Raw genomic sequence first — 26080 nt, 5'->3', positions numbered from 1 at the left:
GATTGTGACAGGAAAAGCAACAACCTCGCCCTGTTCTCATCACTCGGGATTGCGTACAGAAACGAAGCCGAGCCTGGATCAGTGCATGGATGTTCAAGAGTGAAGGGTTTTTTGTTTGTTTGTTTTGTTTTACACTGGATATTTTATGTCACTCTTCAATATATATCTAGAAGTATTACATTCAAAATGTTAAATTGGATCTTTTTCACAAGACACTGATGAGCAGATAGCCCACCGACCGACTTAGGAGTTTTTTGATTTACAAGCTCTTGTTTGGTGGAATTTTAGCTTTGTGTTGTGAACGAAAATTCAAATTATGAGCGAGCTTCACCTGTGATGGTGCTTGAGTAAGGTGAAAAAAAAATCCGTTGAATGGGAAAAAGACGACATCAGATGAAAACACATGGTCAAACCGAGTTGGTGTCGGAGCTCCTGGCGTCACTTGCGAGGCCACGCCCCCTCCAAAACATCCATATTTATTCTCGCAATTGTACGATTTAATTTTTGCTTTTTCTTTTCACCCCATAAACAAATACTGCAACATGTCGTGTGTGTGTGTGAGAGAGAACTTTCAACTCAATTTCTCTACTTTCTATTTGATTGTTTTTATACTTATTATATTTAAATGAAAAAACACACAACAAAAACAATTTTTTGGGCGGGTTGGGATACATTCATGACATTTCAATTCATTCCAGTTCGGGGAAATTATTTTTTTTTACATTTGGCAGAGCAACGTGGAAAAAAGAACAAAATGATAAAAACCGTGAAATTGTGAATGGAGCGATCAAAAAAAAGCTGATCAATCACCTCGCATTCTTTACAACCGGACTTACAACCGCCGAAGGTTTCAATATGGTTTTCGTTGCCTTACAACCCGGAAAGCGGGCTCTATTCATCAAGCGCTCAGTGGACTCTCCCCTCCGAGCCAAACAGCTTGCGCGCTGGTCCGCTACAGACTTCATCGGGTCATCTGAATTGATGATCTATCTTGCGAGGAGGCGAAAACCTCTGCTGGAGCGCGTCCTGGCAGCGAGCAGGGCCGCGGCCAAGTCTGGCTGACTGATCGCTACAGATGCTCCTCTTCAAGTTTTCCAAGTCCCATCCTTAGTGTCGGGTCTTGAGGGACAAACAATAGCACCTGTTCCTCATAAGATTGCCCACTCATGGTTCTTTAATGAAGCCTGAGGGCAGATGGTGTGAAATGAAATTATCCAGTTGTTAGCGGTGTTGTCAAAAAAAAATAAATAAATAAAAGCCATGGCACCATAATGACGCGTTGTATCGACGGACAGGGAAAATGCAATTAGAAAATGTTTCAAAATCATTTTGCCGTGCTCAAAAAAAAAAAAACCCTAGCCTTTTTTTTGTTGTTATTTTGCCAAAATGCTTCTCCTTCCTTGTTGCCTACTTTAAATCCGCCCGGAATTTGCGCTCGAAAACGTCCCCGCAACTTGCGAGCACTTAATGGACAGCCCAACTAAGCTCCACTATTTGTTCCCACCTTGAAGCGCCTCACAATTCGCCTCGCTCTGACATTAGTTGCTGCTTATTAAACTTTAATGCTTGCAGCTCATTACTGCAAATCACGTCCATGCAAACTCAATGCGTTTATTTCGCCACCACTGGATATTTATACTCTCGCTTTTGGTAAGGATAAATCCAGTACATTTGATGGCATGTTTTTAAATGTTAAAGGTAATAAAAAAAAAATCATATGCTGAAATAAATTATTTCGTTTGCAGTTAATGTTGCGGGGCAGTTGGGTTTGGGATCCGTCGGGTTATTCCCATTAATTCGCTATTAAGATGTAGCAATTAAAGCAAAGCGGAACCGAAATGTAGAAATCTAAAGCATAATTTTTCAGCCAGTTTTTTTTTTTTTTTGCATGACTCATAAGTATGCTTAGTTTGTGTTTTTTAATTATATTTGAAATAGGATCAACGACATGTGTTAGTGTCCGAATTGTAATTTTTCACTTTCATATTTGATTTCCTTTTAAGCTTGGGGATGCAAATATAATGATCGTATTTTAATCGTGAGTAAAATGCCTACCAGTAAATAGAAACAGAAATGAATTTCTCGATCCATATGCATTAGCACGTCGTCACACTCATCCGAATCCGCATTTTCAGGAGCAGAGCCCATCTGGTTTTTGCCGTCCAAATAGGCCGACACAGAAAAGCTGTGTATTCTTACTTGAGTCATGTTATGTTCTGACATTAATTATTATTTTTTTCCACATGTTCCATTCAAGTAAAGCCAAGATCCATTGCTCAAACTTTCGGCTTGGAAAGGCAGAGCAGCCAATCCCTATAAAGCAATTATTTGTCACCGTCTCCTTGACCATTTGTTTTTACTCGGAAGAAGCACAATTTTACAGAAATGCTATTAGGTAAAGTACATTTCTATAATTCTCAAATGGACTGTCTAGACTTTTTTTTTTTCCTTTTTCGTTTAGTTTTCGGTGTAGCTTGGCACGTCTGGTCAATGAGGTTTTTTTTTTTTTTTTTGGTACGTGTGACAGAAAGTAGGCGTGTTATTCTGTTAGATGTCCACGATCTGAAAATGTGTGGCACTTACCAGGCGGAGTTCATGCACAGACGTAGTGATTGCACTCAGTCCAGTTTTTATTGTAGATTATTTTTTTAATAATGCCTTTATTAGTCCCACAATGGGGAAATTTGAGATTCGAACCCAGGCCTCCTGGGGAGACTGGGTCCTGAACGCGGCGCCTTAGACCACTCGGCCATCCTGGCAGCCACGAGATTCGAACCCAGGCCTCCTGGGGAGACTGGGTCCGGAACGCGGCGCCTTAGACCACTCGGCCATCCTGATGGCCAAGATGGTTTAATGGTGAAACATTCTCTCAAATGTTTATTCTAAAGTTTTTTTTCAAATTTTGGGGCGGCTGATTATTCAGTTGGGCCATACTCATTTTTATACTGTAACAAATCTTCTCGCCGGCCGGCCGGATTAAATCATCTTGCGGGCCTGATCCGGGCTGCGGGCCATATGTTTGACACCCCTGTGAGGGGGGTGACCTCTATTAACCCATTTCCCAGGCAGGTTCCCCTGAGGTGGCCTGACCCGATGTTAGATAAACCCACGCAGGCCTTTTGGTAGCCGGGCTGCACCCCGTCAAAGATTCTCATGAAGCGGGGCGTGACAGTGAGATTGGACCTTGCTGCTTGTGTGCAACCCCCCACGCTGCACTTCGGAGACATGAGCTGCTCACCCACCCTTGACTCAAGGAGGGGGGAGTTTGTGTTGATATTCCCTTTAGGACGGGGAAGTCAGCGAATGACTGGCTGATGAAAGTTTAATGTGAGACGGCAACAAACAGGCAAAAGTGGCATGTTGTCGCAGAAAAATGATTGCACCTTGAGATACGAGTGGGTGGAATTATATATATATATATATATATATTTATATATATATATATATATATATATATACTTATATATTTATATATATATATATATATATATTTATATATTTATATAAATAGAGAGAGATATTAAATAATTAAATTATAAATACATAAAAATAAATTAAAAATAATTAAAACATTCCATTTGATTCACCAACTTCTTTTGAATGAAAACCGATTTTCCGATTCATATTGTTTTTTTTGTTACACCCCTAGTATTGCCAATCTTATTTTCTTTAGCCTCTTCGAAGAATAACTAATATTAGTGCTGCACTGATGAGCTGAGAGGAGTTGAGACGTCTCAGTCAAGCGTCCCAGAAAGTGCAGCACAATTGACGCTGTCATTTTTGGAGAATTCCATTTCATTATATCAGTGCTCTATGTTTTGTGTGATTTTGCCTCGTGAAAATACACTCAACCATTGTTCTTGGGGGTAAGACTGGAAACGGACAGACAAATGTAATTTCCATTCATTTCAATTGGCAAAGAAGACAAACGTTTTATGTCACGAGCTTGGTCACAAAACCAAATCAAATTCATCTCTCAAGGCACGGCGGCCTTGTCCAAAGTCGGTCTTGTTTTTCTTTCCATCAACCGCGATGACTTCATATGCGAGGTGTGCGGTGCGCCCAACAATCCTTCGACTGATGAATATCTGTTGTAACAGTCAGGGACTTAGCGCAAGCTTTGCACAACATTTGCAGTACTTCTCTGCAGAAGACATAAAGAGCCTCTCCGTCATGCTGTGACTTCCACTCGCTGGCGCTGGAACAATAAGTGGCGTCTTTGATGTCTTCAAGCGCAACGGCGCTCTGGAGTACGAGCAGTCGTAGATCTGCCAGGTTTTGTGTGAGGACACGAGGGTCCGCCATTGCCACAGAGCCCCCTGTCAGCACGCGTTAGCCAGACCTGTGATCTGGATTCCCCCTCCCCACCATGAGCGTAATCTGCGTTTGTGTGTACCATGCCTCCGCTTAGGCCTCTCTCTGATCTCCGCTCTCTATCTGTTCAGCAGGTCCAGGGTCACATGCCTCCGCTCATGATCCCCATTTTTCCACACGACCAACGCACTCTGGCAGCCGCCGCCGCCGCCCAGCAAGGCTTTCTCTTCCCTCCGGGAATGTCTTATAAGCCAGGTATGCTTTGCAACTTAAGTCATTCATCCCCTCTTGTGATTTCTCCACTCGTGTGCAAGTCTCACATTCTTCCTCTGACATCTTCAAGTTTTTAACGCTCGCCGTTGACTTATAACAAACACATTTGCTTGAGATTTGCGGAGCGTATTGTCATCTGCATAGAATAACAGATCGAGTCGCTGGAATGGAGCCAGCCAGCTGTGCGTGATGGGTTTTCCAATGAGATAAAAATAAGAAGTATTTTATTGTTGCGTGTGACTTTTTTGTCATAAAAAAAAAAAAAAATCTATATGATGTAAGAAACAGGAACTAATGAAAAAGTTTCCTTCAGAACCAGTGGCGGGCCGTGCAGTTCACACGTAGGCCTTCAGTGAAGTCCGAATTGAATCAATCCCCCTCATATTAGCATCATTTATGACACCACGGCTGGACAAATAATATTCAGAAAGACACTTACACAGTACTGAGTGAGTGTTGGATGACCTCGCTTCTCTTGAAAGGACCATCTTGAAAATGGCCTTCGCAAGTGCATCTGCAATTAAATCCACAAATTTTCCCTCCTTCGGCCATTGTAGTTTAAAAACGCAATATATTTTCGATTTCTGAACGGTCGCCAGTTACGACTTTCCGGTCGGTGTGTTGATTCCGCATCGAGCTGCCCCCTCACGAGCGCGTATCCAATCACAAGACGCGTTCATTACCTTCAGCGTAAGGCCAGCGAGAAGGCTCACTGTAACCAAGTCGTGATCTGATTGGCTATCGCAACTGTCTATCAAATGTGAAAGTCCATTGACGAAGACAAAAGAGATGCCCGCACAATTGCATCCGAAGGCCTCGGAAAGAATTGTGCGCGCTACTGGTATTGTGAAATCTGCCTGGCAACACAAGCTAGCTTAATTCTGATTGGATAAAAACTCTCAACGCAAAGATATAAAATGACATCAATGTGAAGAATTGGATAATTTTTTTCTTGATTTTGTTAGGACAGCAGAGAAGGAGTTGACGACACGCATCTGTTCAGAACTAAAAAAGGGAAAAACAACAACCCAAATCTCATAACTTGGGTAAAAATCAAATAGGCATGATCCTCATTAGAAATGCATTTTTGCTTACACCCTGAGCCATTTTATGCGTTTATGCGAACAATAACGTCGTTATTCTAATTCAACGTCGGCGTAGCCTCGATAAACAGGTGAACGGCCAGAACAAAGCGAGCCCTTGTGAAGTGTAAGAGTGAAGCCAAACATGAACGATGAGTGAAATGAGCAGCGGGAAAACCCAAGGAAGTCAGCAGCTTTGCAGCGGCGCAACATTAAAAAGGTGTGCAAGTGCAGTTAATGAATTAACTATAAAAGCTCGGACTGAAATGTCAGCTATTTTGGAACTACGGAGCCATGACAGCCTAAACAAAGTGCCCGAGGGTGGGAGTCTTTTACCACTGCGCTTTTTGCAATCGGTTGGAAAATGTTTTAGTTCAAATAATAGAAGCTATTAGCGAATCGTGGTCAGAGGTCGCCATGTATATGCTTGCTGCATAATGCATGACTTGATGAAGAAATAGCTGAGCCGGTCTGGAAATGACTCTTCTCCAAGTAGTATTTCAAAACATCTCTTATTTCTCCACGTCCAATTCAATCCACACAATGTTATCACCCCCACCTGCAGCGCACGCAGGATGCCGCCACCTTCTTTTTCTCGGACGGAAGTGGCCGAGCGAGCATTTACGTCCGAGACGAAAGCTCACTAATCTGATGTTATCGTGATGAGACAGCTCCCGGGGACCGCTGATTATGACCCCCCAACCCTGTTGTGCTCGCATGGCAACAAAGTGACTCAGGCACCACGGTGGCAAGTCATCACCCCATCTACCGGCTGTGCTCAATGGCCCGCTTTTGTATGGTGGACAAGCGCAGCCTTTCAAGCGGCAGCCCATCTTTTAAACAAATAGGACTTTCCAGCCCATCGACGATGTTTAGCGTGATATCAAAGCGTTCGGACCGATATGCAGCTTTCATGTTACGACGGCGTGACTGTTTTCTTTTCACCCCCTCACAACACGTGGGCAGAGAAATCAATCAAAAGGAACATTAAAATAATATTGAATGAAACAAGTTCCATCCATCCATTTTCTAAGACGCTTCTCCTCACGAGGGTCGCGGGGGCGTGCTGGAACCTATTCCAGCCGTCTTCGGGCGGTAGGGGACACCCTGAACTGGTTGCTAGCCAATCGCAGACTCAAAGACGGACAATCATCCGCGCTCACTAATGATGGGAAAATGAAGCTTCAAATTTGCTTCATGAACAAGCGGCTGTATTTTTGAGTCCTCTAGATGGCACTGTTGCCTTAAATAAATTGTTAAAATGGCAATTCAGCCCAATGTTGAACAGAGAGTGCCATCTACAGGAGTCCAAAAATATGGTTCATGAAGCAGGTTTGAAGCTTCATTTAGCCATCACTAGCGCTCACACTCACACCTAGAGATAGTTTAGAGCGTTCAATAAACCTAACATGCATGTTTTTAGAATGTGGGAGCAAATGTGGGAGAAAACCTTCGTAAAAAAGAAAACACCACACAGGAAGGCAAGAGCCGGAATCGAACCTCTGCACTGTGAGGCCATCGTGCCACCCAGATATCTCCCTGTTCCTTTTAAAATATCTGCAATTAAGTTTTAACGAGAGGAAATCATGTCGTAGGTATTATAACCGAGTTACTAAATTCCGTTATAGACATCTGGAATTTACTAGGGAACTGCTAATCTGGAATTTGAGATATCTAAGTTTTATCCAGAGGAAATGATGTTGTAGATATCTATAACCGAGTTACTGATATCTACAATTAAGTGAGAGACAGCCGGAATTTACGAGCGGTAATAAAGCTTGATCTGCACCTGACTTGTAGAGATCTGGAATAAGAAATGCCATACGCATGAATTTTAAAAGTGATGTCACCTGTTCTACGCAAAAGGACGGAGCGCAGATATGTCATGCCAGAATCGTGAATAGAATCGTCACTATTATAAAAAAAAAGGAAAAAATGTTTTTTTTAAAATTAATTTATTCAAAATTAAAAAAAAATAAATATGACAACTTGTCGATATCAACAATGTTAATTGTAGTCAAACAGCTTCAATTCCGAAACATTTTATCTTGCAATGACCAGGTCAGCAGTTTTAAAACATGAGAGCGCTTTCACCAATGACACGAACTGACCTGGCACGGCGCCCGTTCTGCTGAAGCGTCGTGTCTATATGCTGAATACACCCAAGACTCCCTCCCAACACTCATTTAGGACATGACTCTCGCTAGGTTTCACATGACATCCAAAGACACACAGCCATTTATTACCCCCAAACATCGGCGTCACCGGCAGCGCAGAGAGACAAGACGGAAATGAAGGTGTAGAAATAACCACGGCGCAGGCCCGCACATCCAAAGCCGGCGCTATTTGAAACCACGACTGCCGTGTGATTTTATTTGCTCCTAACTGGGGATTGAATTTCCATGTCGCGTCTCTCATTGTGCTGTGCTGTACAAGATTGCAAAGTGAGGCAAGCGGGGACGAGGGCAAAGTGAAAGAGAAGGTGCATACATTTGCCTTGTCGGTGGCCTAATGGCTCCATATGTTTGTGAGGGGAAGTGACAAGAAGAAGTGGGGTCCGCGCGAAGGACAACTCCCCCCTTACCAACCCCCCCCTCCCTGCTCGCACAGACGCTTGCTACAAACCAGCCCAGCTTGCTCTCTCTCTTGTGCCCAAAGTCAGTGCACCGGCTTGTATGGCAACCTTTTTAATATCTAAATCTTAAATGAAGTTCAAAGTCAAAAAGACGTTACAAATCGGAGCGAATCGGAGTTACCGAAAGCTGCACGGCGTCTTGGGATGAGTATATTGCTGGGATCTCCAAAAGGACGCCAAAAAACTGTTTGGGTTCGATCCTCTGCCGCATTGAGCTCCCTTCGTGTGTCCAAAAGCATAAAGTGGGTTCAACCTGTGAGTGTCTTTTTAAATTTAATGAACTCGTAAAATGTACTCAAAAAGTCTTCTTGTAAAATTGACTGAGTGAAAAAACTTTACTAGAATTTTTCAAGTAAATATCACTCCCCATTTTTTACAGGGTACAAATCGGTTGCAGCTGTCTGAAATCGTACATCTGGAGTTGAATTGCAGATGTTTGGAAATGAGAAAATCAGACACATTAATTGATTTGTCCCAAGCGAAATGATGGCGCAGAAATCTGTAATTATGGAAAAAAAAAAACGGTGTCAGTTAATTATTGTTTTGACGAGTCACACCTAAGAAACATATCTTGAATGAAAACTCCAACGATTGAAAATTTTAAATAATTGATTTTCTTAATTTGTTCAGACAGATGAGATCTTTAAAAAAAAAAAAAAAGTCCTCATGATGATCCAATCACTTTCAGGCGGCATCACTTCCGGGTATAGAGTCTTTTGTAAAGCTTTTTTTAAAGCTCTCGAAGAAGTCAGCAGTTGCACGTCGAAACTAGCAGAGGTAAAAAAAAAAAAAATCCTTTTGTCTGATCAAATAAAAAAAAAATCAACAATATAACATAAAGAATACAAGATGAATTTTGTGACTCTATTCAAAAGGTAATTATTAATTATTAAATGTATTTAATTGCAATTTTAATTCTGGAGTGTCCAATTTAGCTTTTAAATGATCTGTCCACAAACTGTGGTGAATACAGCAACCTGATGCCAGTTGTCTGATGACCAATTCCCGTCCCAGTCGCCGTGACGTGTGGAGTAAAAATGAGCAGCTTTGTTTTAATCTTATTTTACCAGCACACGCACACGCACACACACGCATGCACGTTTTCACTCTACTCCATGTCTGAAACAATATTGTGGCGAACAATAGCCTGCCAAGCCTAAAGCCGAATCAACTGCCTGAGCGGGTTTGCTGAACCTATTGCGTAACTGCTAATTGAATATCCGAGGAGCTCCTTAATTGTACTTCTGAAGCCAGCAAGCACACACAAGCCTCGAAGACTTCCTCGGATGGCGTGTGATGTGTTCCCAAGTCATCCCCGCCGCCGTCAAACCAGTTTCGCCTTTTGTTAATGCAGATGTTGGGACTTGATGCTGACGGATCGCCGAAGCGTGCCGCGTTAACGCTCGGCCCGACTCGGGGATCCGTGTTGGCGCTTGTCGGCGCGCTGAGGGCCAGTTCATTGTCTCAACTTGTATACATTGTTGTCTCTCGCTGACAGGTGATAACTACCCCGTGCAGTTCATTCCCTCCACAATGGCAGCTGCGGCAGCATCGGGACTCAGCCCCCTCCAGCTGCAGGTATGTATACTTGCACGATAAAGAATGCTTGGGACACCCGCCAAGCCTTGGGGAGAAAGGATGGCTAAGCAGCTGTACGCTAAGTAATGAGCTGCACACTAAATAATCCTGGAGACGGACACCCCCCCCCTCTACTCCCCCCCCCCCTCGCACACACATGCTCATCATATTACATATGTAATTCATCGCGTTTTATCGAGGCTTTATCCTCTCTGGCCTTCCCGCACAGAGGAGGGATGAAGATAATAGTTAATAGAGGGAATGAGAATCACTTTGCGCGCTTTAATGGCCCACCAGTAAATGTATCAGAGGGCAATTGTCAGTGTGAGCAAAGAATCGTTCTTATTGCTTTTTATCTTGGAAACTCACTGCCATTGTCCTTTTATCGGCGTTTCTTATCTGCGTGGTGGAAAACAAAAGAAGATAGGAACAAAAATGTGAGCCGTCGTATCAGGTTGTCTGTGCAAAAAAAAATGTTGGGAAAGGCTCCACGCCCTATAGACTGCTCCGGGATGTTTCTCAAACAGTATTTAAAAAAAGAAAAGAAAAAGAAAAGCAGGGCCTCACCTGAGGCCATAATGTTTAATTAGATGATTATCTGGGTTCTTTCCTTCAAATTCAGTGACAAATACAACTGTGAGCAGAGCATTACAGCATGAGCTTTGTGCCCAAGTAATTAGGAATCGTGTGATGATGTACTTTGACATTCTCAAACAGAAGAGCAGAAAAATACAATGCCGCCTTGAGATAAAAACAGGTTTTCAATATCCGCACCTTTGATTGAGTGTCCCAAAAAAAGGCTTCAAGCTGTTTATTATCATTCTCCGTTAAAATTTACGACCCAACTAAGGGAATATGAATTTAAAAAAAAACACAAGCACAGTCCAACCAGTGGAACGTGGCGGTGCAGCAACACATGTAAACAGGCAGTATGATATTACTCATAATCAAATCTTCTTTATCCTCTGTGAAGAAGGACGAATATTACCACTGAAGGGTTGTGATGACTCTTCTTTCTCCACGTATATCCGTGTGTCATTTTTTTACGGCACCACAATGCGCAGGACAATGTGCGTTGTACTGTAAGAGAAAGTGCGACAACAACAGTTGAATTCTTTTTAATTGTGTTAACTTATGTCATTTATGTATGTTTTCAGAAATTATAATATTATGGAGTGCAGGCCTTTTTTTATTTTTGATAAAAGCATTTCCATTAAGTCATCAATAATAATTTGAGATATGAGTTCAAGTAATGAATTTGACTTGTATCTCAAGGCCTCTCCGTACATTGATATTTTCTCACATTAAAAAAAATAGGCGGGGGACACCCTGAACTGGTTGATTAAAAGAATAAATAATAATTATTGTGAGACTGCATGTTGAGTCATTTGCACGTATTGAATGCGTTTACTCCGGCAGTAGTTCAAAGTTGCGTTAAGCTGTTCTGCAGGATGCTCGCCAGCGTGAGAGAAGCATGTCACGATTAAAACAAGAGAGTTGAAGACCGTGGGGGAAGGTCTTTTTGCACTTTGATATATGTGGCATTTGTCCTTCGGAGGCAAACCGCTGTCAGTGTTAACGAGCCTTGGCAAGTTGGAACAGTGCTTGCAGCTGGCTCCGAAGAGCCATGTGTCACGATGCACCCGCGAGAACGAGCGCTATCAGACGCATGGAAGGTGTTTGACGCGCTTTGGTTGTGTTTGAAGAGCCCGAGTGGATATCTGTCTTGGATGTTTTCTAATGCTTTGGTTCTGAACGTGTGTATCGCAGGCTCATCTATTTATAGTGTTGTGTGAGGTCATATATCTGAAGGTTCGGGTGAAGAGGGGAGACGGGTCTCCAGTCATTAATTGTGACTATGTATCTAACCCTGGGAATGGACTAAAGCGGTGCCTCCATGACCATGACTCGTCTGACCTTTCGCGAACATAGTAAACAAAAAAGAGGTGCATTTGCCATTAATTGAAGTCTGTCAACCTGTCATAATTTCCACGTGCTTTCTGCTATTTACCCTGCGCTGAGACTCCCCTTAAAACAGCAAGAGAAATTAAAGACGCCCTTTTCGACATGGCTGAGACCAACAAACTACCAGACTGCCATGACTTCTAGGAAAGCACAATGAGATAAATATCATTAAATCTGGCGTCTCATCTCACTCCCACAGAAAAAAAAAATCCTGTCCCATCCCGGGCTGGAGTAGAAATGGAAAAGAAAACTCGGTCCCGTCCCGCGCCCAGTGAAAATGATGAGGTCAACTACATTAAACATGGCTGCGCATTGCTAATATATTGCTAATATATAATTTCGCTCCCATCTGTGCAAGTAAAGTCTTTATCCTGTACTATCCCAAATCTCGTGATTAAAGGTAAAGTTGTCCTGCAAGAAATGTCACCCACTCGTGCAAAATGGCGCCTTGAGAAGTGGCCCTCGCCCGGCCAATTTTTGTTTTCACTCAAGAGCAAAAAAAATGAGAATAATTAGAATAATAAAAAATTTCCAGTTGAACTTCACCATCAAATAAACATCAAACAAAAATAATCAGACATTAAAACAACTACTTAACTTTGCCTTAAAGTCTGCTAGCTTAATGCTAACACAGAATGGGAAACAGCTTATGTGTTCTATACAGAAATGAACATAAATGCTGCAGCAACACATGTAGACAGACAATATATACATATATATTATATATATATAATATTTATTAATTACAATTTTACAGAGTGCTATTTTTCCTGCCTGAGTCTGCAATGGATTGGTAGCATTTCCATTCATTTCAAACGTAAAATAATTTGAGGTGTAGTTCTGATTTACCAAAGTGGTCACAAAAACAAATTAATTTCAGTTCTCGAGGCACCACGGTAAACTGAAAAGATTTGCTATTTTGCGAATCAGTTCGATTGTGTTTTGAATATCTCTTTGCTTATTACACTACTGATCTAAATACATGTGACTTTTTCTGGGGGGAAAATAAATGCCTAAAAATCTTCCTCATTTGCATTTTGTGCCTCAAAAATTCCACCACCCGTAATCAAGCATTCACGTCATCTTCATCGCAATTTACTCTGGCTAGATTATCCAATGTATGCACCATTAAAAAAAATAAAATCAAAATCTTGTTGCAATAATTAATTCCCACAATGCCGCCGAGGCGATGGGATCCCGTCAGGGAGGCAGGCCTCTCCGTCAGTCATAATGTTGCACATGTAAGCCCTTCACATTCTCCTCTGTCATAACATTGTGGCAATCCAGCCCTCCCAAAGAGGAGACCCCAACACGGTAACAAAGCCTGGAAGCTGATGGATGTAAATGAATCTTGCCGGATGTGTTTGACTGCCGGCGACTGTAATTTGCTTGTCAATACAGGCTGGTAGCGTCACCGTGCCGGCTGGCAGTCTGCAAGTGGCTTGTCAGCACACACGGCGGTACCACGGGGCAATTTCACTCAATGTGTTCGTGACAGATTGGCTCGCGTCCTCAACTCACAGGAGAGAAGGCGGCTAAACTATCCCAGCGCGACGTGCCCCTCTTCATTAGTGCCCACACAGTGCGGCGATGAGGCGGGAAACAATGGCTGCGTCTCTGCCTGTCTTTGCCTGATTGCAAGTGACACCTTTCACCTAACAGAGGAAATTGCGCTTCGATTGCGACACAATGTGTCCCGACATCCACTTTTTTTCAGCTGAGTGAAGAAATAAGAAGAGAATTTTACTAATTCTACAAAAGACACAACTTAATATGAGGCTTATATACAGGGCATGGCTACATAAAGGAAATAATAACTCATTGTAGACCTCCTCTAATTTGAACTATGAATTAATAAAATCGAGTGTCCCGATCCGATACCAAAAAAACGATACCATAAAAGAAAGCGCATTAATTTTTTTTTTTTCATTTGAATAAAAGTATCCCGATATGATACTATTTTTATATGGCTATTTGGTCAGTCGGTAGGCTTAATATTATATTTTCACTGCATTTGTTTGGTTGCATGTTGGGACGTCATCGTAGTGAATGTTTAAAAAATTGCACTAGAGTAGAAATAACAAACAAAAAATATGCCTTTTAATTATTTCATTTTTCATTTGCCTTTATTGTAGCGTAAGCGTAACCTATATAAAACAAAACATTTATGCATAGTAAATATAATATTATGTATTGTTGTGAAATGTGCTATATAAATAAAGTTGGATTGTATTGTAATGCAAAATAATTTATTGATTGCACATTAAATCTCCATATATATATATATATATATATATATATATATCTAGCCCAAACTCAAACCAATTAATAATTGATCAGCTGGGAACAACTCCAAAAAAATAGATTCGATAGGGTTTAAAATAAAAAAAAAATTTATTTAAAAAAAGTGATTAAAAACACCCAAAAAAATTTCACTTTGACTCGTCTATTTATCGGTCAGCTTCTTCTTCTTATTGCGTCCCTGCTCTTTACACTAATGTCGCTTTTGTGTCGCATCCAAGCTGACGGTCAACATTCGCATTCGCTTCACACGTGGGCTCCAACCGTCAGAGATGAAAAGCCGCCCACATGCTCAACCACAAGCTGACCTGAAAGTCTCACAGACAGAAACGCTACATCTGAAGGGGCTCTCGTTGCTTTCGATAAGAAACATTGTCGCACGGTTCCAGGGACAAACAGGAAGAAAGTGGGATGGAAGAGAAAAAAAAAAATTCTTTTGTTTGGCTGTAAACGCCTGTGTAGTGCAGATGCAAAGACCAGATTCCATCATTAACAAGTGAGGCACTTTTGACTTTGAAAGAGAGACGGGGAGAGAGGACGGCAGGACACAGAGAAGCGACATACTGTAGCGAGCAGCTGTTTGCCTGTTTATGAGCAGAGGAGGCCAGTCTTTGAAGGTAACCCCGAGCAGTGCAGCAATGCTAGCTGCGAATGGAAGGCTGTCTAATAGGGTGGCTAGGTGAGCATCTGGATGGAGGCTGCGGCGAACAGAGGGACAGATGGACACATAGCGTGGAGAATGCTGTGAGCGGCACAAAATGGCAAGACTGGCTCTGGGGCCTTGAGCCCTGGAGAGCCCATTTCAAGAGAAAAAGTTGCGTTTGTGTGCGTACGGAGAGAGGAAAATGGCATGAGAAAGATACCGCGGTGCCTTGAGATATGAGCGACCCGATACATGGCTTTTTTGAGATACAAGCTTTTCTTGATCTGACTTTTTTGCTTTGGCATGAGGGAAAGCTGTTTATTGTCACTCCCATATTAAGTTTACAGTCAAATAGAAAATTACGGTTAACACCAACTCTTTAAAACTCATTTGCTGCCATTGACGAGTATACTCGTCAATTACGTTATTCAATGGGGATGTTCGGGGGAGGCTCTGATCCTGCATCAACTGTAAATTCCAAGCTTGGAAAGAACTTTACTGATGGACAACCACCATCGATGGCAATGATGTTGGTGCTTCCACGAGGAGAAATACCAGCCAGCGCCTTGCTTTTTTCCACTGATGATTATAAAAGAAAAGCAAAAGGCAGAATCAAACTTTCTTTTTTCCGGATGAAATGAGATCCTCTATTCTTTCAATTACTCGATTACTTGATTATATGGTAAATTACGACTGTATTTTCCGGACTATAAGCCGGTATTTATTTCCTAGATTTTGAACCATGCGGCTAATACACCAGTGCGGCTTTTCTGTGGCTTTTCTTTCACTGGTAGGGGCGCTCTATCGTTCAGAAAATACGCTAAATACATGTTTTTAATCTTGGGTCTGTTCTGTCTAACAATCTGCTCATGCGCCTTATAGCCAGCGGCGGCTTGTATGTAGTGTGTTTATTTATTTTTTTATAATAAAAAAAATTCTCAAAGAGAGTTGCTGCGGCTTATATACGGGTGTACCTCCAGAGCATATGATAATAGTTCAACATTTTGGTTACAAAACTCTTATTCTGTATTGTATTATGCTGCCCCTAGTGGCCAAGACGGGCACACTATAACAAACAGGACAATTAATAATACAAAAAAAAAATGAGAGGTAGGCTAAAATTTAATATCATTTGATCACAAAACAAATTCAATTCTCCTCTCATGGCAGCAGTGTATACTGTAGACGGAAGAGAAAGTCGAAACAGTGAATGCAAACAAGATGTGGGGGTTGCAGAGGAGCAGGTTGGGTGCCAGCAGATGAGACAGATGTTGAGCCATACTGGAAAGCATCGGCACAGTGCACCAGGACGCCTTCTTCCACTCTTGACATCTGGGCCTAGCCTGGGTCAGCCTGCCTGTTTGCCCTGGGCAATGAGCCTGTACAAGCCTTGTGGCAAACAGGCCTGGCGCTGTTCTGCCTTTTAAATGGTGAGGTGCACTCAAGCACAGTTAATGCTCTCATATCCAGCCCAGTGCTCAACGTCCAGGCCAGGCAGAGGTGAATGACACACACACACACACAAGAAGGCAGTGTGTAATTATGATAGGATGGTGAGCACTGGAGAATGCGAACGGCCTCTCAAATGTCGTGGAAGTTAATCGCTATGAGCAATTGTTATGGTTTCAAGGCGACGTGTTTGTGTTTTTCTTTCACGGTGTAACAGGACGCAGTGGCAAATGTGAAACGTTGCATCATCGCTGGCAGCGGCAAGTCTGACAAATAACCGCCGCTGTGTTTTCCAACACATAATATTGCCACGGCGAGCCACTGCCTTTCTTGAAGCAAAACAACTGGCTCGTTTGTTTTTCCACAGAAAGTTTTTTTTTTTTCTCTTTCATGGCATATTTCTAGAAGAGTCGTCGGGAGGAACTGCGATTTTTGTAGCGCTAAATCATTTTGATAGTTGACCAAATAAACAAGACTTGATGTTTTAATGACCCTCATCTATTGAACATTAGTTTTGTCAGCAAAGAGTGTAATTTAAGTTTAATGTCGTAGGCAGCAAAGAGGAGTGCACATCCTATTTAACCTCTGCTGCAACTGGAGGGCTTGTTTTTAATTAGCGCAGGCTAACTGGCTGACCTTGTGCATGCCACACTCACTTTAAATCCATGCTCGGTTCCGCTCGATATGGAGAGGGAATAGGAATGATCGGAAGGAGGAATTTAGATTTAAATTCCGAGTTTCCTAAATGCGGATTATACATTATCTCATGGAATAAAGCATTGTGAAAAAAAAATCTGTATGTCCTTAATGGCACTCAATAATAATAGTCATTTATCAAACTGTAATAGTAACAAAAAAAAGAAAACTCTGCAAAATGCATTTCCATTTAATTCCTGCGGATGGCAAGCCAACGTATGATTTTATTTATTGTTCTCTGGTTCTTGGGAGGTGGACTGTTCATGGTTAAGAGGGTAAGAACTACTTCTCACCCCCGTGGCACTGACCTGCTAATCAGCGCTGACGACGTCCATCCCGACAGCGTCTCATTTGTGGCAACGTCTAATTATGCTCTTTTTCCGGGACAATAACGTTCTTCCCACTCAAGGTCAGGGCCATGCCTGTGGACAGGTCTGTTAGGAAACATCTGCCCAACAGATTTCAGTCTTGTGTCTTGAGTTTATGAAGCCGACAGTGAGTGGTCACCCCAAAGTTGATCGCAGTCACTGTTAGCATGCAGACCACTTTTGTCCTGTCCAGAGGAAATTGAAATCTCGGTGTCACTTCATTTTTAGAATTTCAATGGAAAGAAGACAGAAGTTATGCTGTTTGGTCCCTGTTGACCGTAGCCACTTCGAAACAGTAATCCATGCCTTTGTTACATCGAGGCCAGATTACAGTTATGCACTTCACTTTGGAGTCAGCCAGCCTCTCTCAAGCGCTTCCAGTTGCTCCAAAATAATGCTGCTCGCCTTTTAACTGGAGCTCAGAAGAGGGCGCACAAAAACCCAGTCTTCACTTCTCTGAACTGGTACCCAGCGTAGTTTAGAGTTCGATTTAAGATAATTCTGTTTGTGGTCAAATCTTTAAACCTCTCCAAGCACCCCCCCCCCCCCCACTACGCACTTGTCCGCTGCCTCAGGTCTGCGGACCAAATGCTGCTGTGTCAAGGGGGGGGGGGTGATCGTGCCTTTTCTGTTGCCGGTCCTGCCCGATGGAATGAGCTTCCATTACATGAGAGGCAAGCCCCGCTCCCTCTCTGTCCACTTTAAACTCATTTGCTGCCATTGACGGCTAAAGACGTCAAAGATTAATTTTTTAGTGAATGAGTTCAAACTTCTTTGAAGACACATTTTTATTCTTTAGCTTTCGACTCAACATGAGACTGTCACTGTTTTGCTGTTCTTCTGATATCTATAGTTTCTATCGAACAGTTCTTGTAGGAGCATACGTGTGCTTTAACCTGTAGACACGGTACATAAATGGACATTAAGCACTTGGTCCGGCTTTGGTCTTTTCGGCTTTATCCATGCAGGCGAACATGAGGCTAGTGCGATCAGGTTACGTTTTTTTTTTTTTTTTTGGTGCATTCACACAAATGCAGCCTGTCCGTGGCCCGAGGGATCAGGAAATGACACATAAGTTGCTGATTGGTCAGAGGAAGAGAAATTGGATTCCCCCCAGAAAGCGCCACCGGACTAACAAAACATAAGAGTTGCCTTGTCTCAGGATGGCAGACGGTGTCGGAGTTAAAGGGTGCGTTGTGTCTGAAGGAGCAAAATGGAAGGCGACATGGAGCCACACTGTTTCTTATTAGTTAGATTTTGCCAGACCTTTCACAGTTTACGGCAGAGCACAAAGGCGAACTTCAACACTTAATGGATCAAAAGTGAACTGGCTGCTCAGATGTTTATGTCTGCTTCAAAACAGATGTTTAACCTAAGAATTGAAACAAAAAAATAATTAAGTAACACAATTTAGCGTTAAAATATTAAACTCATCATGCCCCAAAATATTTAACGACTCAACAGTCTGGAAATATAAAAAAATAATGCTTTAAGACTCTAAAATAGGCTGAGGAGCTGTTAAGTCTTTGGCCGCTCCCTCGAACCGCCCTCTTGTGTGGTAATGTCACGAACACCGGGATGTCAAACTGACTGAATGCCAAGGAAAATAACATCGGTGTTTTTTCATGCATGTTTCTAAGCCTTCATAATGCCGGTGTTTAACTTCATCGACGACGGCATTCCCTCAGAGGCTTTGGCTTTCGAGTATTGTTTCATGGGACCGTCCCACGTGGTGGCGTGGGTTGAAATCTCCTGCCAGAAATGTAAATTGGAGACTGATTTAGAGCTCGCAGAGATCTTTGCAAGCACACTTGCATCACACTGCAAACTTTTCTGTGTGATAAGTGGAAAATAGGGGGGCTCCAAGTATTCTGAACGCGAGCCATCTCCGCGTGGTTTTCAAGACTACTGTCTCTCTCTGGGTTCCGCCTTTGAAACACAGTTAAGACCTTTGATGGAGGTTCTCTGCCAGCCTCATGGAAAGAGAGGAAAGACGCTAAACAGAGAGAGAGATGAAGGCACAGACAGAAGCTCGGGAGAGGAAAAGACAGAATCTAAAACTTTGAATGTTGGCTGTGTGTGGAGGTTAACATCTTGTGGCTTTCTCCGCCTCCCCCTTCAGCAACTGTACGCCGCCCAACTTGCCAGCATGCAGGTCTCCCCCGGAGCCAAGATGCCTCCACTCCCGCAGCCGCTCAACGCCAGTGGGCCCATTTCGCCCTCCTCTCTGAAGAATGACAAGAGTTCTTCCAGTCCCATCACTCAAGTCAAGGTACAACCCCTTTGACGCTTTCATGCCCAGACCTTGAGTCGTACTTGACCCACTTGTTGTTGTAATAAATTAGTAATTACACTGTTGTTACAATGCTGCAGTGTTACAATGGCCTCCAACAGCTCATCACTCTGTGATGATGATGATGATTTTTTATTGAATATCACTAAAACAACAACGCTTAGGGTTCTCATTGTCCAATGTTTTTTTTTTTTTTTTTAATAAAGTGGTCGGGTCTTGACCAGTATGTCAAAGTCCCAAAAAGTCATAGAAGAAAGAAAAAATGCGATTGATATATTTTTTTTTTTTTTTTTTTTTTTTTTTGCGATGAATAGTTAAAAATTCAGGATAAGGCAATTTGCTTACTTATATTTGATTTCTATACTTTTTTTTTTTTTTTTTTTACTTTTTTGTACTTAACTTTTGAACATGTTTTTGAACACAACAAATGATTCACATCTTTTCATTTTGAACAGTTTCTGAGTATTTTGACAGAGCATGTTATTATGTACTTTATACATAATTTGCGCTATTTTGAATTCCACAAGGTCATAAAATTTCCTGATGTTTATTTTGATAAATAGTGGATTAGTTTGATTGATTAATAATTCTGATTGATTTTTTTTTTTTTTGTAGCTTGAAAAGAGGATAAGTATTGGTTTTATAGGCATTTCCGCATATTTCCACGCTCTAAGTCAGGTATGGTCACAATATAATGTGTAGAAACTTCTTATTTAGTACATCCTTGATTTTAAATAAGCCCAATAATTAATTTTATTTTTTACATTATCTATAATTTGGCATCAATTATTCCATCAAGGAATTTGTTCTCATACACTTTTTCTATTTCAGTTGAATTTATCTTGATTTCGACTTGTTTGGTGGGTCTCGCGCCAAAAACAATTAACTCATTCAAATGAATGCACTTTTTGCCTTCTTTACACGTCAATGGCAATGAATGAGTTAACTTTTTGTTGAAAAGGAGTGAATTTACCCAATCTATGTGGCTTTATTAAGCCCTGCGTCTCTGTTGAACTCCACACACTAAACACTTTGTGGTACCTAAAATACCACAATAGGATTACATCATACTGAGAAAAAAAAAAAAAAAAGCTTATAACTAATGGCTATTTTTTTTCTTGCCCTGTAAACAAATCACAGGCCGGTTGTATTTTGTGCTGCTGTATGGCAAGGTTCCACAAGACCTCCGTGGAGAGGAAAGGCCATATTCAGTACATCATCCTCACTCACCGCACTAATCAGAACCACACGGTCACTTGGAGTGGCTCAACTGAATCATATCACAATGGGGAAAGAACATCAATCATGTCTCGGAAGCGCAGGACGGTGCTCCATGTTTGGCTCGCGCACGCATAGCAACTGACTCTCGATCACGTATGCTGCACCGTAAACATCGCGTCAGACATGCTCCGCTTATTGGAGAATGAAATAAGAGGAAAAACTGCAGGCAGCACAATTATGAATAATAGTATAAGTGGAAATCAAAAATCTATTGGCAAGCCTCCATCTGTGGCCACAGTGGAAAAAGATTGCCTTTAGTTTTGTGTGCTTTCAGCTTCACTGCATGACAAACTGTTATTGGCACAGCGATAACAAGGCCTTGGGGCAGCCTACGTTGGAGCCATATGTTTGGGCGAGGAGGCGCTTGGGCTTTAAATAAGGCGGCCTTCCTGGACGCTCAAATATTGCTTTTTGATGCACGCGGACGTTGACTGTCGCATGTTCAGCATCATGCCGTATTTTTGCAATATTTGTTGATTTTAGTCTACGTTCTACCCTGTAAAAAAATGGGGAGTGCTATTTACCTTGAAAAATTCTAGGAAAGTTTTTTTTTTCACTCTAAAATTTTAAGTAAATTTTACATGCGTTTTTGAGTACATTTTACGAGTTCATTTCATTTAAAAAGTCGCTCCAAGTTTGAAGGTTATTGGACTCACATTTCATACACCAAGGAGCTCAATGCGGTAGAAGATGGTACCCATAACGTCAACGTAACACTGCTACAGTCCGTTAGTATATTCTTGGTGTCAGGTGCACACCTCGGAATCCTTCCAAAGCAAAGTTTTTGGCCTCCTTTTGGCGATACCGGCAAGAACACCCGTCTCCAAATCTGGACCTTGTCGGTTCAATTCTCAATCTCATTGAGCAACTTTGTGTATGAAATGAGATTTGCGAAAAAGTAAAAGCTAACTTCTCTTGAGTGTCTTTTTTTTAATTCAATAAACTAGTGCTATGTACTGAAAATCTTGTAAAATTTACAAGTGAGTGAAAAAAAAATTGAGTTTTTTTCAAGTAAATTTCACTCCCCAATTTTCACATTGTAGAAATATTTTCGTTATGTTTCTGTCTTTCAAATTTACCGTATTTCCTGGACTATAAACCGTTAGTTTTTTCCTAGATTTTGAACCATGCGGCTAATACAAGGGTGCGGATTTTTGTGGATTTTTCTTTCACCACTAGGGGCGCTCTATAGTTCAGGAAATAAATTAAATAAATCTCGATTTTTTTTTTTTCTCCTGGATCTGTTCTGTTTTAATTAGCAAAGTTGTTGTTCCCGTGTTAAAAGGCACTGTTTTAACAATCTGTTTATGGACCTTTATTTGCATTGACAGTACAAAATCGTTCTGTGCATGCAGTAAACAATTTGGTTTTTTTTCAACAACGGCGGCTCATATTCCAGAGGTTTTGCCGATGGCTGCCGCTTGTCTCTCATCACCCTCAGTTCAAGCGTGTACATCACCCCAAAACATTTACTCCTGAGCGACACAATTTAGACATTCGCTTAATCACGTTCTCTAGTTTAGGGCTGAACATATCAAAGTATATAATAACAAGTATCCGCCGATGAGACGACACGCTAATTAAGCCGATAATGCGAGTGGATGTGATGAATGGAACAGCTGTCTTTGATCAGCGGCAGCGGCGTTATCCGGTCATTATTTATTCTTGCAACCACAGTGCACAGCCAGAGAGGAGGGAGAACAGATGAAGATGTACAGACCGACAGAATCGGCTTGAATTAGTGTGAACAAAGGCTCTGAGCAACTGTGAGGAAGATCACAGTGGCACCGTTCGGCAAAAAGGCCGGATGATGAGGACGAGGAAACGAACGGATGAATCGCGTTACAGTACAATGCTGTGCTTGCTTTAGTACAAAGAAAAAAAAAACAAAAACTCCAAATTGGATGGAGGGGAGCCCGTTCACGAGTGTCGTCCTCTCTCATGTTTATTTGCATCTCTTCTACTATAGGAGGAAGGAACGCAGCCGCTCAATCTTTCAGCGCGGCCCAAGACAACAGATATGGTCAAGTCGCCAACTTCCCCGACGCAAAACATGTTCCCGGGATGCAAAAGCAACCCAAACAGTTTCGCTATCAAGGGCGGGATCCCCAGCCCGCTTGGAGGAGGCCTGGGCCGCGGTTCCTCGTTAGGTAAGAACTTTGATTGTGGGATGTTGGGAACTCTTAAGTGTTCTGTTCAGGTGTCTTTTGGACAGACGCGAGGCCTGCACAAGCTTTCACGTTTTTGGAGACTCATCATTCTCTCGCCCACAGGCCACTTGCCAATGCACATTGGATTTGGGATTTTTTTTCTTTTTTTTTTGGCCGCATTTTCAGTTGGGCCATATCTCACTCGAATTGGTTCGCCTTTGTGTCATAAAGCATCTGAATCGAATCTCTACATTTAGAATCAAAATAGGAAAAATCTGTACTAATTGAATTGTCTTTGCCATCACGGCATTATTAATAGAAATGTTGCTACCATTTTAGTCATTTGTGATTGGTGGACAACAGAGAAGTGAGGGATGTGTTCAAATTTCAAGCCCTTCGGACACTACTGACTGACTGACTGCGCTTGTATGTGCAGACATCCTGTCAAGCCTCAACTCTACGGCGTTGTTCGGGGACCAGGACACGGTGATGAAGGCCATCCAGGAGGCTCGGAAAATGAGGGAGCAGATCCAGAGGGAACAGTTGCAACATCACCAACAGGGCATGGAGGCAAAGCTGTCTGCCCTCACCGCAGTCGGCCTCAACAACTGCAGGATTGACAAGGTAAGACAGCTGATTGAAAAATGCGGCCACTCACTTTATTCGGCTGATATTAGTTCTTATAAAATTGGCAAATAATATAATATATATATAATAGTATTATTCCATTTTATTCTCTTTTTTTTTTTTTTTTACATAACTCATTACAATACAAAGATACATTCAAGCATCGTCCCCACACCCCCTCCAAAAATTGGCAAAATATTTGGCGGATGTTTTTCAGATTTTCTTTTTTTCTCTCGATTATAAAGCTAAGCAAAAATACCGAGAGACAAAGTATTGCAAAACAGTCAAATGTTCTGCCTGTAATTTCTTTCTTTATTGTTGTAAATGTTATGGAACCCCCAAATAAGTCATTTTCATCATTATAAATATATATTTTAAATTAATCGGCTATCAGAATTTTATTCTGTCAAATAATGAAAAAAAAATGCCTAAAAAAATAGACATCAGTCGGGCCCTGTTTTTTTCTTTTTATATACGATAGCGCTGTTTTTTGGGGGGTTATTATAAGCATTTAACCAACAAATTTGGTTGCTTATTAGGCCTGAAATAAATTAAGAAAATGTCAATGAATTTCAATGGGAAATACTGAATTGATAAATAGTAAATTGAGTTATGAACTGAGTCATGGAACAAATTAATCTGCTTCCAATTAAGCGCCGCCGTCTTAAAAAATAAGTGGTGTGCCAAGCGGTCCTATTTTAATCAACAATTCTGTCATCGTCTGCCTTCCTGTGCTATTTCTGCTGCGTCTGTCACCCTCACAACTTACGTAGCGCAAACTCCAAAGTGGCCGTCAGCACAAACAATGTGTTTGTGCCAAAAACAAACCCACCGACATTTGACATAGATCTGACACGTCATAAAACAATTATTTATTTATTCCCTGTTGCTACACAATCTTGTTTATGCTGGCAGGGGAGATTCGTGTATGACGTGCAGAGTGCATGAGAACAACACACCTGTTGAGACTTTTTGTATCTGAGTGCTGTTATTCAGGCTTTTTGTATTGCCTATCGAGGTGCTTTGAGATACGAGTGATCAGGTTTTTTTTTTTTTTGTTTGTTTTTATGCAAGAAGACTGTTCTGCTTTGACTCGGCAAGCGCAAACTTGAGATTTGAGCGCTAAATTGCATTCGTGAACTCAAATCGAATCACGTCACAATGAGAGGAAGCTTGGCAAATAGTGAACAAGTCGACAAAAAAAGCTTCAAGCTGTTGAATGCCACTCCCAGTTGAAGTTTACTGCCGGACTAAACTCATAAAAAAGAGAATTATATGTTGTGTATTTCAATAAACCAAATAAAGTTGCCTTAAGATTATGTAATGGACAATGCTAACATTTAGCAATGCTAATCATGGTTTTAGAAAACAATTTTTCTTCCTTTGTATCTGTGGTAACTAAGGCGGCGACATCAGAAGTGCAGCACAGTGAATCGAGTGCAGTTTGTTTGTTTCAAAGAAAAACAATTATATTCTCTTCATGTTATTATTCATTTTTTTGTTAATTATAGTATTATTGAATGCTATTTTCCACCATGATAAACAACAAAAAAAGTTTTTTATCGGGGGGGGAGTGGCGGGGCTGATAACATTAGCGGATTTTTAAATGATTTTTTTGTCACTTTTTTTTAAGGTGGGTGGGTTAGCCTCATTGAAGGTTCATCCCAGTTTTTTCCTAAACTTTTTTATTACATTATTTTTTTTCCCTCAATGCATTTATAACAGATGCCAATTATACATTTTGTTTGTCCAAATCCCGCGTAAAAGCACTTCCATTCATTTGAAAAAATGATTTCAGATAAGTTTTGAGTTTCCAACCCGGTCGTGGATCAAATCAAACTCGTATCTCAAGGCACCGAAATAATCTTTCATTCAGGTCACTCGCACCTTGATGCTTCTTTTTCTAAAGTACATGAAATTTGTGATGGAAATAAACTAAGATTGTGCCTTTAATAAGAGAGTCGTCTTCAGACTTTCATCCATGTCCAGGATGAAGGACTTGATGATATCTGGCGGTGGACATGCGCGTGTGTTGAGAGTCTTTGCTGATGTCGGTGTGAAGGCCGTGACAGGCCACGCCGGTGCCCGGTGTGGCCTCACGCCACTCTGAAGTCTTTGCCCACTTTAAGCATACACGCGGCCCTCTGCGTCCCTCGATACACGCACGGCCTGCTTTGTAGCGGGAGCGTACGCTCCCTGGGATTCCCTTTAAAAATATCTTCAATCGATGAGTCAATCAAGGAGAGAGGCGGGGGGTGTTGAGGAGGGGGGGGGGGCGGTTCTGTCCTGCTCTCTTTAGCTTGATGCCATGGTGCCAGTTGGCTGTGAGGAGCAGGCAGGAACTGGGAGCGTTGCTCATTAATATTTCACCAACTAACACTTTTAACCAACAGCCTCAACTAGGTCAATGTATATGTAAAAAAAA

At 41.7% G+C, this 26080-nt stretch overlaps 1 protein-coding gene across 3 annotated transcripts in view; it reads left to right on the top strand.

Annotated features, from left to right (window-relative positions):
* The window catches only part of sox6 (SRY-box transcription factor 6), a 140465-nt gene that overhangs the window by 92893 nt on the left and 21492 nt on the right, over positions 1–26080 (top strand). For 2 of the 3 annotated variants that reach the window (XM_088295782.1, XM_088295780.1), the window contains 5 exons: positions 4446–4569; positions 9803–9882; positions 19427–19576; positions 22848–23028; positions 23465–23652. In XM_088295782.1, coding sequence (XP_088151908.1) covers positions 4446–4569; positions 9803–9882; positions 19427–19576; positions 22848–23028; positions 23465–23652 — 723 coding nt within the window. The remainder of the gene's footprint in view (positions 1–4445; positions 4570–9802; positions 9883–19426; positions 19577–22847; positions 23029–23464; positions 23653–26080) is intronic. The other variant, XM_088295781.1, reaches the window with a different exon arrangement.

This window comes from Idiotropiscis lumnitzeri, chromosome 5, assembly GCF_059441095.1.
Source record: "Idiotropiscis lumnitzeri isolate Australia: NSW breed Sydney's pygmy pipehorse chromosome 5, RoL_Ilum_1.0, whole genome shotgun sequence".
Taxonomy (NCBI): Eukaryota; Metazoa; Chordata; class Actinopteri; order Syngnathiformes; family Syngnathidae; genus Idiotropiscis; species Idiotropiscis lumnitzeri.
The sequence above is the reverse complement of the archived record's forward strand: the minus strand, read 5'-3'. Positions and strand labels throughout refer to the sequence as shown.